The 14,698-nt window shown below is 40.6% G+C and overlaps 1 protein-coding gene across 1 annotated transcript; it reads right to left on the minus strand.

Moving 5' to 3' along the window:
• Positions 1-268: 268 nt before the first annotated feature.
• Positions 269-12,965, minus strand: LOC149279456 (glycogen phosphorylase, liver form-like). The gene is made up of 20 exons (XM_089501140.1): positions 12,723-12,965; positions 9,992-10,093; positions 7,728-7,806; positions 7,099-7,202; positions 6,534-6,665; positions 6,059-6,170; positions 5,551-5,633; positions 5,267-5,410; positions 5,039-5,131; positions 4,093-4,239; positions 3,789-3,952; positions 3,178-3,292; positions 2,918-3,019; positions 2,684-2,831; positions 2,458-2,516; positions 1,641-1,782; positions 1,224-1,431; positions 932-1,066; positions 779-845; positions 269-463 (listed from the first exon to the last, which is right to left on the minus strand). The coding sequence occupies exons 1-20, from the start codon at positions 12,963-12,965 to the stop codon at positions 269-271; spliced, it is 2,574 nt and encodes an 857-aa protein (XP_089357266.1).
• Positions 12,966-14,698: the final 1,733 nt, after the last annotated feature.

Below are 14,698 nucleotides of genomic sequence, written 5' to 3' on the forward strand. Positions count from 1 at the left end.
TTACAAAACAAATAGCCCGAATACGACAGATATACGAGCGATGTATAGAAAAGTTTTTCAAAAGAAGCAGAAAGGGGCAATTTCAGCGGGGTCAGTTAGTGCTATTTTTTTTATCAGCAAAATAAAACTGTAAAAAAAGGGTTATGTGACTGGCAATAGAGAGGAGGTGTTCTGCAGATCTGAAGTATTTAGCTCTCTGCTATATCAGATGGAATGACTTTAGAGTGCTGTAGATGCGTTGAAAGGTTTCTGCGGTTTTAGAAGCACATTAGACTTTAATTTTTGCAGCGGCCGTAGCCACATCTTCAGGGGCATCCCTGGGTTCGTTGGGTGGTGGGATCTTCAGGTCAGAGGGTTCCACGCCCCAGATATCGCGGGCGTACTCCTTAATGGTTCGGTCGCTGGAGAACTTGCCTGAGGCGGCTATGTTTTTAATGACTACTTTGGTCCATTCTTTCGGAGTCTAAACAAAAAAACAAACATCGTATTAAGAAAAAAAAAAAAATCCATGACTACTAACAAACATATAGGTACTTATAAGCATTATACCTAGCAAACAACTCAAAAAGTTGTACAACGACTGTGATGGAACTACTAAATTTCACAGATTACAAATAACTGATGTGTGGGGTGCTGGGCTACCCCTGTAAGACTTGTTTGAGTATGGTCCTTGCTTTATGTAGTAAGATTTAGGAGGGTGTATTTAACACCATTATAGTACAGCTGTAAAATAAACAACATTTCCTTATATTATAATAAAGTAACAAGAAGCACTCACCTTGTATAAATTGCTAACTTTCTCCTGACATTTTACATAGGCTTCATAATCGGCAAAGACTTTGAACCTAAAGAAAGAGTTCAGAATAAATACATTGCAGGTATTTCAGACCTCTCTCCATAGACCATTGTGTGTAGCAATTACTGCACTCACCTGTCATGGTGGAAAAGCATGTTCACCAAATCCTTAAAAAGATCAGGCTTGCTGGGGGAGAAGAAGCCACTCTGTATCTGATCAATGGCAGTCTTCAGCTCTGGGAGTTTGTTATAATAATCTTCAGCATTGTACCTAAGAAAGGGCAAAGAACAAATTAAGATCAATTACAACATACCTGCCAAGCCCAGCGTTTATAGTTAACCGTATGCTGCTCACTTGCAAATAATTAGAAAACACTGATCCTACAGACCACATCCTGACCCAATGTAAGATAAAAGGACAATTTTACCCTTTCCTGTCCAGTTCTGCAACATCTTCTATCCTCATGCCAAAGATAAACAAGTTTTCCTCTCCTGCCTCTTCTGCCATCTCCACATTGGCCCCATCCATTGTGCCAATAGTGAGGGCCCCGTTCAACATGAATTTCATGTTTCCCGTCCCAGACGCTTCAGTGCCTGCCGTGGAAATCTGTTCAGACAGGTCTGTTGCCGGAATCACTGCCAATAGAACACATTTTATTAGAGAAAATTAGCATGAATGTTTTTGCGTTGGTAAAATCATGCAGCTATAGTTCTTCCTTTCAGCTTGAGGATCAAACCAGAATATGAGACCATTCTACATTAGAACGCTGGTAAATTAGCAGATGTTTTATTCTGTCAGTGGGATTCTTTACCCAATTAACAGATGCACTTTAGTAATTACAAACCTTTTTCAGCTAGTGACACTCTGTAGTTCTCCAGGTAGATGACCTTCAGCTTGTTCCCCACTGAAGGGTCGTTATTCACAATTTCTCCAACAGCCGTGATCAGTTTTATGATTAGCTTGGCCATGTGATATCCTGGAGCAGCCTTTTTCAGAAAGGAAACCATAATTATGTTTTTGAATTCTTATGGAAAGAATGGAAAAGGTTTAACATATAATATATCTAAGTTACGGGTAGGTGCCAAGATACAAGTTTGCTTCTGTAGGGATGACTAAGCCTTTAATGTGTTAAGTAAATATTTAATAATGGACTCCAAAAGATATGGGTCTCTACTCAGTGATCCATCTATAATGTATAGTTCTACTGATTCTATACCACCGTGCTTCTAAAAACATTAAAGGAGAAATTTTAATTAAGGCTTGCATATGCTGCCATAGCTGAAGCTCAGTTGCATCAATGTTGCTCAGCCAGTAGCGTATACTTTTACTGCTGATGTTTTGACGGCTGTGGTTTTATAGTAAATCTATGCAATTCACAATTCAAGAATATCTAGTTTCGTGTAGGAATAGCTACAGTCCATGATCCGACATTGAATGAAGGTCACATTGTTATCGATTTAACTTTTTTCCTTTGAGAATGGGTTTTCTCTCAGCTTTCTATAGGCATTAAAAATGCTTTACAGGGATCGTGTGGCTTTTAGAAGCTAAGATGGGTCAAACAATGGAGCCCAAGTTTGTTTCTCCTCCAGTGCAAAATGTAGATATTTTGTAAATAAATAAAACACAATCAAATCTGGCCGGGAGATCAAAGAAAGACTTACTTTTCCTCCAATTACAACAGTCCTTGGAACAAAATCCTTTAAAGGAGCCGACTTGATACCTAATGTAAGATTTTAGATTTGTCACAATTACACCCTATGATGGTTAGATATCAGATGATTCAGAAGCAACATTTCTAACTACTAATTGTACTTGCATAAAGAGAAACATGCTGAAAAGAAATAAAATGATGCCATAAGACACATTGTAACATAGTAGGATACCTACGGTTGTACATGGTGATCACATGGAGACAGTTCAGGAGCTGACGTTTATACTCATGGATTCTTTTTACTTGCACATCAAACATGGATGCCGAATTGATCTTCACCTTGTATTCCTTCTCCAGGTACTGCGCAAACTTAATCTTATTTTCCTATTGGAGGCAGACATGCACGAATTTTAAAACCATCGAGTACCAAGCCAGTTAAAATAAACCAGTGCACACCGGTCCCAACCTACCTCCTTGACCTTGGAAACATCTCTAATAAAAGAGCTGTCGTTCACATATTTGTTCAGGTTTTTCAGCTGGCCCAGGTCCTTAACATAGTCTTCTCCAATTTTCTAGAATTAAAATACACATCAGCACATAAATCCTTTTTTCACAGAAGCCCCCCCAAAAAAGCACAGGCCAGCAGACAGTCTTCAAGATTACTGAAAAGGCGCTATTTATCATCACTAGCCAGATGCGCTCCATTTGCAGACACAGATTAGAGATTCACCTCTGCTATAAGCTCAGCAAGACCAGGATTGCATAGCAGAAGCCATCTCCTAGGAGTGATGCCGTTAGTCTTGTTCTGGAATTTCTCTGGTTCAATCTCGCTGAAATCCTTAAACCTGCAAATAAAAAAAAAAAATGGCAATATTCACAAATAAAGAGTTTCCCACAAAGCGTCCTTTCATACAGGAGAAAGCTGGCATCAAAAAAAGAAACCTCTAAATGAATGAAGACATTGTTTAAGAGCATGACATAATATTCCAATCGTATCATAACATAAGGAAAATGTCAGAAGGATATCCAACGGATTTATATAGAAGGGGTATAATAATGGATTGCATGTTTACAGATAAAACTAAAATATGGTGGTTTGATTAGAAAAACTATGATACACCAAGTATTTCCGGTAAAGGAGTACACTGTTGGTAGATCCTCAGTTCCATGTATTATCCCATTACCGCTAAACATCCCTCTACAAGACATTTTAATACATTCCCCGCAACATCAGTCGGAACGAAAGCTACAAAGGCATGGAGAGTATTGACAGGATAGGATATCACATTGCAGCAGATATTCAATCAACTTTAAATGGCTAATATGAATCATTTGTCTTACACTTCATTTCGGACAATGTCTGAATGGATCTTAGCCACCCCATTAACTGCGTGCGACCCGACAATGCACAGATGAGCCATATTAATCCTTTTCACGCCATCCTCTTCAATCAAAGACATCCGCCGCAGCCTGTCCATGTCACCGGGGAAAAGGGCTGTTATTCTCTGGAGGTTTTTATAAAAAAAAAAAGGTTTTGCCATTATTAATCTAGCATAAAAAAATAGCAGCTACTAAAGACAGCTTTAAATAAAATCATACGTAGTTATATAAACATGTACACACACAGAAGGCGTATTATCCTTACATCTAAGTGCCTCTGGTTTATCTCATAGATAATCTGCAGGTGGCGTGGAAGCAGCTTCTCAAAAAGGTCCACTGGCCAACGTTCCAGAGCTTCCGGTAGCACCGTGTGGTTTGTGTAGGCAAAGGTCTTCTTGGTGATTTCCCAGGCCTGAGAAAGTAATGTATTAAAGTGAATTTCACAAATTATGAATTGTAGGCCAAGGAGGTCTCAATAAAGATGTATTATTCCATTGCAAATTAAAAAAAACCAAAAACAAATAAAAGCGCACAACACAAAAAAGCAAACCATGAGAACGCAACAAGCCTTGTTAGAATAGGGGACATACGATACCAGGCATTGTGTGCATTTAATGTATGCAGCTCTTGAATAGAAAGTCACCATACCAATTTTTAATCTTAAAACCACATACTATGTATAGTTTAATGCTTTCACAATTTAATATTAAAGTCTTCCATAGTGTTTAATGTCCGCGCTGGGCACACAAAGGCCTGCTTCTCGTAGGCTGACCTTTGCCAAGACACGGCAATATTTTTGGTGGGAGGTGTTTTTTTTTGTTTTAATATACTAACAACAACGCATGTTTACACAGCATTAAGGATAATCATTGTTTCATCAAAGTGTTTTTAAACACACTTGCCTTGCATAACAAATCTATACAGTTGTTAGTGAACGCAACGCAAGAGATGTGTGGTTTTATTTACCAATAGTTTAAAGTTCCTCATAGAAAAGCAAATAAATGACCAAAACCCACTTCCTGATAATTATGAAGAATTCTGATGATTTCTTCAGAACATTAAGTTAAAATAGAGGTTTTCGGTAAAGTGCAATCTCGGTGCAAAGTGGGAAGAGTGCAGCAGCTGTAGAACTTTCCACCAGAGTTCCATGTAGTGGTTACCTGGAAAGTAGACGCTACTGCCAAGTCTATATTAGATTTACATTCCCATACCTTGTCCCAAGGAAGTTTTTCTATGTCCAGAAATATTCTCATCAGCTCAGGAATCCCCAGTGCCGGGTGCGTGTCATTCAACTGGATAGCTACCTGAAGAGATTAAGACCCAATGGTTCAAACTAGGTGCAAGTCCGTCAAGGGCAATGCAACGTATCAAAGCCACCATCATGCTATATGAAATAGATTGAGGGAGATTGTTAAAGAGGAGTAGACAGAATGGGGTACCTTGTCAGGGAAAGAGTCAAATCCGGTTCTGATGGAATCTCTGCAGCCAAATTTTGATGCTTTGAAGCGACGGATAATGTCTTGCAGGGAAGCAGCCACCACAAAGTACTCCTGCTTCAGACGCAGCTCCTTGCCCTCAAAAAACTGCGGACAGATAGAAAGTTGGAGGATTTTGTATGAGGCAGATACAGCAAAGAATTGGAACATGGTCTGATCATACCATGATAGTTTCTTAATATAAACAACTGCCATGAATCAAAGTAAAATAATTTTATTATAATTACGTTATCATTAGGGTATAAGACACGGGAGATGTTTTCAGCCAGGTTCCTGTCCAACACAGCCTGGATATAATCGCCAACATTAACTAGAAAAGAAACGGGAATAATTTAGAGGTATTTTGTAAAACTGACCTTTTAAGAAAGGGATGTAATATATTTTTTTATATATTAATAATAAAAAAAAAAACAAAAATAAAAAAAAAAAAAAAAAACACACGGCAATCTTGAAAGCCAGAATTAAAGTAACCAATTTTTACCAGTTTTGCATGCAATCGTCTGTTCATCTAAGACGTGCGGAAGAATTATTAAAGAATCAGATGACTCTGAACAATTAATTTGCATGGGTCAAAATAAACTTGGTGGTTGCCCCATAGAAGGACCCAGGCCTAGTACAGAGGTCTATAAAGTAAGACGCAGGTCTATTTCTTTAGCCATTCCTTGATCATCGGCATCCCGATGTCTTATCTGCTATCAGGACACAGGGACCCCAGCCTGTGCAGCCCAAACTTACAATCTCGCAGGTTGAAGTCATTAGGCGCTCGAGCTGACCAAAGGCGCATGGTATTCACGGTGTTGTTCATGTACCCAGGGACTGGTGTATCATAAGGCATGGCCAGAACAACCTGTCAAAGAGTACACATTTAATGGATGACTTGTTGGGTAAGGGGGGCTGTTAAGCAAGTGCTTTCAAGAATATTCTTATTTAATGATAATTTTAATTCTTCTTCCATCTGAGAGTAGTTTTGCAAGAATGATTATTGGTCCTTATTCTTACACAGCCTTTTTGGCGACGTGCATGCTCTTTTGATAGCCCTCCACTTAGCCCATCAAATCCTCCCCATAGAGTGTTGGGCACGTGTTTCTTAATCAGTAGCATATGTACACCTAGAGTATTTCTGATCGTATTGGGTGCCAGGCCATTTTTAATTAATTCAATTCAGTTCTTGTGGCTGCATTCATCCAGCATGGCATACAATATACCCTACCTGTGTATCCACCCATTTCACGCCAGTTTTCGTACTCTCTACTCTTCCATAGAAGTGAACGGGGAGCATGTATTCTGGACGAGCCTTCTCCCACGGGTTTCCATATCGCAGCCAGTCATCCGCTTCTTCTACCTGAAGGCACACAAGTAATAGCGTGCACACTAATGCCTCTGCAGCGCAAATATAATTGTGAACAGAATATATATTTTATTTTACGCAGCCCTAAATCACCCACCACATAAGGAAAGCAGTCGATCGTAATGTATCAGACCCCGGCCACATTTAGACAAACACTAGGACAGATTAAATAAAACACACATCACTTATATAAAAGATCCAGCATGTCTCTAGAAAGATCCTTATAAGTAGCTACTAGTGGAGGGGAAGTCATCTTGGGCAACTAAACTGCGGGTGGTTACTAAATCTTCAATCCACCGTTGGTTATTTCTCAAGCAATTGGCCACAATGATTGTAAAATGATTCCCAACAACAAAAACAAAACTGTTTATTTTGAAAATGTTGATATTTCACCTACAAGTCCAGGATACCAAACGAGGCAGCTTACCTGCCAGCCATCTTTGATCTTCTGATTGAAGATACCATATTCATACCTGATCCCATAGCCATATGCGGCAAGTCCGAGCGTAGCCATGGAATCCAAGAAACAAGCTAAGAATGAGAAACACACTTTCATGACATTTCACAAGATTTGTTTTTAGAGTTCCTAATATTACAAAAACTCAGCAGCACAGAGACATTGTAAGTGTCAGAATGGAAACGTCAGATGTTAAGCACAAAGCGTCTCTTATGGATGGATATTTACTAATTGCTTAATAACTGTGCTGATCACCACTTATTTTACTTGCCATTTGGCTTGGACTGGTAAGTTTACAAAGCAAGCCGATAATACATTTCTTCCACTTATGATATATTGTGGATTAACTGTCAATTTTTCTGTTGAGGGTGCTGTCCCACTTCAACCACAAAACTTCACTCTCCCACTGTAGTATTTAGGGGAAGTTAAAGAGTATTAAGAGGGTAATAACTGGAGGAAAATAAAAAAAAAAAAAAAAAAAAAAAGATACGCCACACCTTTCCAATATCACAGTATAGTTTTACACAACAATTTTATTAACCACAGTGTGACAGATCCCTTGCACGGTGTGTTACAAACAGAGACAAGAAGTTACATACCAGCCAGACGCCCCAAGCCACCATTTCCCAGGCCGGCGTCTTCTTCCATCTCCTCAAGCTCTTCGATATCAAGCCCAAGCTACACAAAAAAAAAATGGAAAAGGAAAATGCAGTGTTCACACCGTGAACAGATTTCAACCACACACTAAACATTTGGTTTCAATGTTCAGGTCACTTTGTTCAAAGTTGCCTACATTCGGAGAAAAGAAAAAAGAAAAGAAAAAAAAGCTTCCAGGGACACTTTGCTGCTCAACCCAGGAAATTAGTATGATTCTTGGGAAGCATATGTATAAATAATAATAATAATAATAATAATTTTATTAAAAACAAAAACTGAAAATGGGAAATAAAAAGAAAAAAAGGTATAGAATAATAATTTACAGAATGGAGTTAAGGAAAGAAAGTGTTAGAATATCAGATTGAGGCTTCCCGTCACCACGCCACTGCTTCTGTTTCTCCCACTCTCCAGGCTATTATGAGCTGCAGCAATGACGTCACATGACCCTACGATCGCGAGATAACACAGCAAATCGCGTCTGTGATAGACTTGTGCAAAAAAATCTACAAATGATTCGGACTAATCTTCCGTTTCATTTGTTTTTAGATAAATATTTTAGTTTCCCCACCTTTTTGGTTCAGATGAAATTCAAATGGCTTTTTCTATTTGGAAAATAAATTTATTGTCACGCACCATCATTGCGAGGGGCCCAGGCAACACCCTGTGACCACTCATCCAACCCTTTAAAGTCGCTCTGTGTGGGTATTACCCATAGGTAGCGGCATAGAGAGATGGTGAAAGTACCAGGACAAGCTCCACATCCTGGGACTGTCTGGAAAAACAGGATAGTTGGCAACTATACTTAGCTCATTTGAAAGTGACCGAAGAACTTGGCAAGATGTCGCAGTAAAGTCACAGCAATAAAGTAATTTAACAAGATCTGGTGGGTTTAACGATCAGTTGGGGAATTTGTGCTCTTAGGTTAAAAAATGTGCTGTTCCACTTAGATAAACATTTCTTGGACTCCATAAAATGTTATGATAATAACAAATAAATCCATTGCAGATCTATGATTTTATCGTTCGCTTTGAAAATTTAAAAGCATAGGACAGAAATGCTAAAGCCCTTCTAGTGGCTGCTTTTGAGTCACATGATAATTAAAAGGTTCCCAAGAAAAATATACAATAAAAAGTTTTCAGTTCAGCAGAGCAGGTGGAACAGAACCTTTACTTATAATGTATGGGTATAATAAGCCCCGAACAACTGAGCCATTACATTAAGTCAGGAACAGATACACCACAACAAGAAGACGGCCGCCGGTGGAAGGTTTTTGGTTTTGTATTTGCCTTATCTTGGTGACTTAAGGACAGGACGAGGAGAAGAAGCCCCAAATGGGTGTTTATATAGAGAGATCGCTTGAGAAATTAGGCAGTGTACCCCTGACTATGTGGAAAGGGTTAAAGAGACCAGTAAAACTTTAACTTTTATACTTAAAGTAAATGTAATCAGCAGGTCATGTTCTCCAGACTTCCATGAAACTATTAAAGTTCACAGGAGGGAACTCAACCAAAAAAAAAAAAAAAAGTTCTGAAGCTACATAAATGGGGTATGTTGGCAGCAGAGCTCGGTAAGCATTTCCTGAAAACAAATCAGTTTAGCGGACATTCTCTCTGAATACACAGAACAGTTTGCCCAGATTCCTCCGACTACCGCAGAGTGCCAAGTGAATCCGTTCTTTGTAACAAAACGCTACTCTGGGATCCAAAAAGCTTACATAAGAAAGGGCCTGGCAAGTCTGAACCAGTAGCCTGTATAACACGCAGAATAAAGATCTGCCGATTTCTGGCAAAAAAAAAACAACCCAAAAACCGCTTTAACTAAATGAGAGTCTCGCATACATTGCTGGAAGGAACAGATCAGACTTGCAGGGTCTAATCAGTATTCTACTTTTACTGGTCGGTAGATAAATTAACAGATTACTTCCGATTCTGTTGGATCCAAAGCTATAGGTTTAGAAATTGCTGTTCTGGGTAAATTATATTAGAGGACGGGTAACGGCATTACAGTTGAGGCTCCAATTAGGCAATAATCACCATGCTTTGAGTAATTATTCTTAATTAGAGAATGCATTTTTTGTTCAGAATTTGAACAGCACCCAAAAAACCTTGCACGAAACTTAATGACATATTATGGAACTACAGCAACTCCCATCATCCGGATTCTAGTGAATATATCTCTATGTACGTAAAGTGGGACGTATCCTCACCTGATAGATTGCCTCATCGCATGCATTCTGCAGACCCAGATTGATCATCGTGTTCTGTAGGGTTCGGCCCATATAGAATTCCAGGGAAAGATAGTAGGTTCTCTGCAAAAATCACAACGGCGTGGATGTCAGTCATCTCACAGCAATCCAATTATTATCAGAGTTTTAAGAGCCCCAGCATACTACGAAACAGACCCACCCCCAGGGGGGCTTCTTACAAGAAGAGCTTAGGGGGCCCCTTACACAGCATAGTGAATTAAACAGTTCCTGATAAACCATTCTTACAAAATAAGATTATCCAGGGCTGGAACTTCATGATGCACAGAAGAGTCGATGACTTTAAACCCGCAAGCTCCTGGCATGGAGAATAAACCCTTGAATTAACCCATTAAACCGCTAGCAGCAAGTATTGGAGACAAACCTTTTAACAAAGCCAACTACAAATCAAAAAACGGTTTCTATTTATTTTTTTAAGCAAGAAGTACCCTACCGTATTTATAGGCACCTAGATTTGGGCAACCTTCCCAAAAAGCACATTACTGTACCTTAAATCGCCAAACCGTGCCCCACTATGTAAAGGGGTGTACCTTGGGACAGCCCACCCCCCATGGCTTTAAACATATGACCTGATTTACATCTTTTTAATAGGAGTTTGTGAAAATCATTGTCAAGTCAACCGTCAACATGACCAAACCGGATCACAGAACCGACTGGCGTTCAACTGCGCAGAATAAGAGAATTATGAGTTTTAGGAAGGGTCTGCCTGATCTACTAAGACCGGCCTAAGACACGTCCGGGTCTAAATTGCCAATTAAAAGCCCACGGTCAGAGATTGTTTATTACGGAAGCCATTTTTTTCTGCTCATCGACTTCCTAAAGACAAGACCAGACAAAAAGGGGTTAATGGTAACCTTCCTATCACCATACTGCATAACTAGAACGCTGCAGAGGGCCAAGCGGTTAACCAAGTAAAGGAGAATGTTTATCACAGTTTGTTTTGCTTCTATTAAAAACAAAGAAACTATTATAAATAAAGCAGCACTGCCATATTTATTTATTTTTTTACACAGACATGGCTTGAAATGGTTAAAATGTAACCGTGAAACGTTGTAAAACTACAGAGTCAGCGAGGTTTCATTGTGAAAGCCAAGGCCAACATTTCAAAAGCTTTACCTACTGTGTCACCAGGGTAGCGGCCCCTGTTTGACTACTCAACAAACTGCGGCCATGACACGAGAAACTTGCACAGCGTTTATTGAAACGTTCTCTAGAATGTTGGGTTTATGCAATCTATTGTACAGCAAGGCTGTTCCTCGCTCACTCGGGGCCACAGAGGGGTCTCTTCACTAAAGAGTGTTGTGGTCTCACCTCCTTGACTGTACATTGTAAAGATCAAACCTCGCTGCGCAAAGAGCTTACAAACGGTTCCTTTGGTGAATAAACCACCGAAGTGTTAATGAATATGCCACGTCCTGAGAAACCGATGAGTTAAATCAGACATGTAGACATAATTATATGCTCAGAGAAACATATAAAGATACATATACACGCATGTACACACACATATACATATAACTAAAGGGGAACGATTCCGCGAGGCTCAGCAGTCTCTGTATGGTGAAGAGATATCTTACATTTTGTTTATAAAGCGTCGGCACCATTACAAATTTTAATACATAGATTTTTAACCGTTGGGCCCATTTAGTCTGCGTATTTTTCCTGCTGTAGCGCCTCAGATCTTAGTCAGTCCTCGGCCGTGTCTTCATTCAAGACAGAACGTTTCTAAATTCCATTACTGTATTAGCCTCTACCATGTCTAACGGGAGGCTGTTCCACTTATCTACCACTCTCTCAGCAAAATAAGACTTCCTTACATTACATCTAAACTTCAGACCCTCCAGTTTAAGATTACGACCCCTTACATCAAAAATTTTCCTCTAAAAGGTCTCCTATACGACATTGTGAAGGCAGTCGAGGGTCCTGCTTTTCTGAATTTACAATCTATTTTACAAAAACTAATTTTTTTCAGCAAATCCCAACCAGGAAATTCACCCGCGAGGCCTGCTTTTTTTCCCCTGAGGATTTAAGGCAAAATGTATTCCGGTTAATTATATAAAAAAACATTTATACCAACGGAACAATGAAGCTGGCAGAAATAAGACAATATATATTCTTACTCGTAAATATTTATGGGGGGGGAGGGGCATCTCATAACAGCTCGCAAGAGAATAAAGAAACAGAGCAACAAAAAAAATAAAGCTTTGGGTACTAGAATACATTAGGCACTTTTAGGATAACTCCCATCTAACTCTTTAAGTGCCCTGGCTCCTACTGTGACCCATGGCAGGACAGTTGGCAGGTACAGGTGAGTCAGTTCCTGCACCCTGCATTGTATATGTATATCTGTAACATTTCATACAGAAACAGGACTGGTGGCTCATCCACAGGCATTTAAGAAGTCATGTTATACCATTTATTTTTTTCATTTCCTTAATAATAAGACAGAACAATAAAAGACACATTAAGTTATTCTGCAGACTTTTAACCCTTGCAGCGGCATGGGGATGCACAGGCTTTTACAGAATCAGATATTGCACACCACTCCAGCACTCTAAGGGTTACAACTCAACTATGAGTTAACTGTGACAGTGCCAAAGAGGAAAGCAACGCTGTGACAGGGTTATAAAAAGGTGCAAATAGCAGTAAAGCAGAGTCTGGACCAAGTGTGTACCTTGGGGTCCTTCTCATAATAGTACTGCTGGGTCCTGATCCACCTGCCCACCAGGTGGTCCCGAACAGTGTGTGCCAAGGCGAAGTAGTAGTCTCTGGTGGTGGAGACATTCCTGTCTTTGACCAAAGTAAAGTGCAAGTGCCTATTGAAGCCTTTCTTCAGCTCAGAGACATTCTCCACCCCTACGATCCCTCTGATGCTGATCTGCTTCCTCTTCTCCTGGTCGGTCAGGGGTCTGGACATCTTTGCCACCCTGTGCGAGGAGGACCTACCCCGGCTGACTGGTGCGAGGAAGATCGGGCACTGGATGGGGTTGGAGTTTTTAAGCAATCAGCGAAGGAGTCCAACTTCCCCTGCCCTGGCTCCTCCCCCAGCCTGGCTATTGGTTCTGGCCTTGGGATGAACCTCATACAGACCAATGGTAGCAGAGCTGTAAGGTGGGGTTTATGAGCACCTAGTTTGTGTGTTGATGCCGAGACGTATTAGCCCCTGGGCTGGGTTATATGCTCCTATAACAGCGCATGGATACGGCAGCTGTCAGGGCTCACAACTGCATCAGCTGCGGGGATTGTAAATTCAACAGAGAAGGCTCGATGACAGTTAGCTTTACATTCGGAGCTTTAGTTCGGAGATGTTCGGAACGGAGTCATTCACAGGAATAAATCTGTTTACTAGTCATACTGTATCACAGCGTAATTCCCTCATTATCTCACCTCCCAACATCTCAAATGGCCAAAGAGGGACACCATTGCGGTAGGGGGTGTAGTTAGAGGTGTGGCTATGGGCGGGTTTTATGTGACTGACCTCTAGTAAGGTGTATTTTTTACACAGGTATTTTATTATCTATTTGCTACCAGGTGCTGGGTAACAGGGTGAGGCGGCGCGTGCCTATCATGTTCAATTACAACAAACCCTACAAAACTTGTCTATCTGTAGGGTCACGGGAGCGGCTTTGAGACACGCCCCACTCCTCCCCCACTTCCCCTCCAGCAACGACATTTTCCTGAGTGTGGGTCTAGCCCCAAATGCAACCTCATCAGGACCCCCACTGACATCAGCAGGACCGCCCGCTATGTCACCAGGACCACCCACCAGTGTTCGCAGAACATCCCATGAAGTAACCAGGACCGCCTACCAGTGTCCTCGGAACCACCAGCGATGTCACCGGGGCCGCCCACCAGTGTTCGCAGAACGTCCCATGATGTAACCAGGACTGCCCACCAGTGTCCGCGGAACCACCAGTGATGTCACCAGGGCCGACCACCAGTTTTCGAAGGACAGCACGTAATGTGACCAGGACCGCACACCAGTTTCCGCGGAACCACCAGCGATGTCACCAGGACCGCCCAACAGTGTCTGCAGGACCGCCCACCCACATCCCGCAAATGGAGGGCTCTGGGTAGCTGGAGGCTGAAGTTCCCAGTTACGCCCAATAAACGTTATAAAATTTAAAGTCTCTTTGTATTGGTCCAATAGAGCGTTATCCATATACTGTACCCATCTGTTGTCCCTTCCGCCATTTTCTTCCAGTAAAACCTATTGCTAGGGTGTTAGAGGGCCCAGGAGAGTAGGCGTTTGCAGGGGCCATTTGTGTGTTGCCATATCTTGCAGCGTCACATACCGCCCAGGTGTCACTCTTTCAGACCCAAATCTTTTGCTCTACAGCCCTAAAAATCATAATAATGTGTTAAGTGATATTAAAATACATGCTATATGTATGTTTGTTACTTTGTCTTTTTTTTGTTGTTGTATAAAATGTAATAAAAAAAAAATACATGCTTATTAATTAAATTCTATTTAGCCTTACACACAAATCTATCAAATATAAAGGTCAGCAGAGGGTGACACACTCCGCATCAACTCCCATAGCAAATAGTATTGCATATATTTAAACTACAAGGGTTATTTAACCCATTTTGATATAATTCAGCCAGTTTATTTGTTATATTCTAAATGTTACATCCATTGTATAACCA

This window comes from Sceloporus occidentalis, unplaced genomic scaffold, assembly GCF_023333645.1.
Source record: "Sceloporus occidentalis isolate IW3139 unplaced genomic scaffold, rSceOcc1.0.p SCAF_165, whole genome shotgun sequence".
Classification (NCBI taxonomy): Eukaryota; Metazoa; Chordata; class Lepidosauria; order Squamata; family Phrynosomatidae; genus Sceloporus; species Sceloporus occidentalis.

What these genes read in the sequence shown, in the direction of transcription:
- LOC149279456 (XM_089501140.1), bottom strand. Translation starts at nt 12,965, where the DNA reads ATGTCCAGACCCCTGACCGACCAGGAGAAGAGGAAGCAGATCAGCATC. An exon ending in TGAAATGGGTGGATACACAG is followed by an intron (nt 6,171 to 6,533) that starts GTAGGGTATATT and finishes ACTCTTTGACAG; the next exon opens with GTTGTTCTGGCCATGCCTTA. An exon ending in ATGTTTCCAAGGTCAAGGAG is followed by an intron (nt 2,832 to 2,917) that starts GTAGGTTGGGAC and finishes TGCCTCCAATAG; the next exon opens with GAAAATAAGATTAAGTTTGC.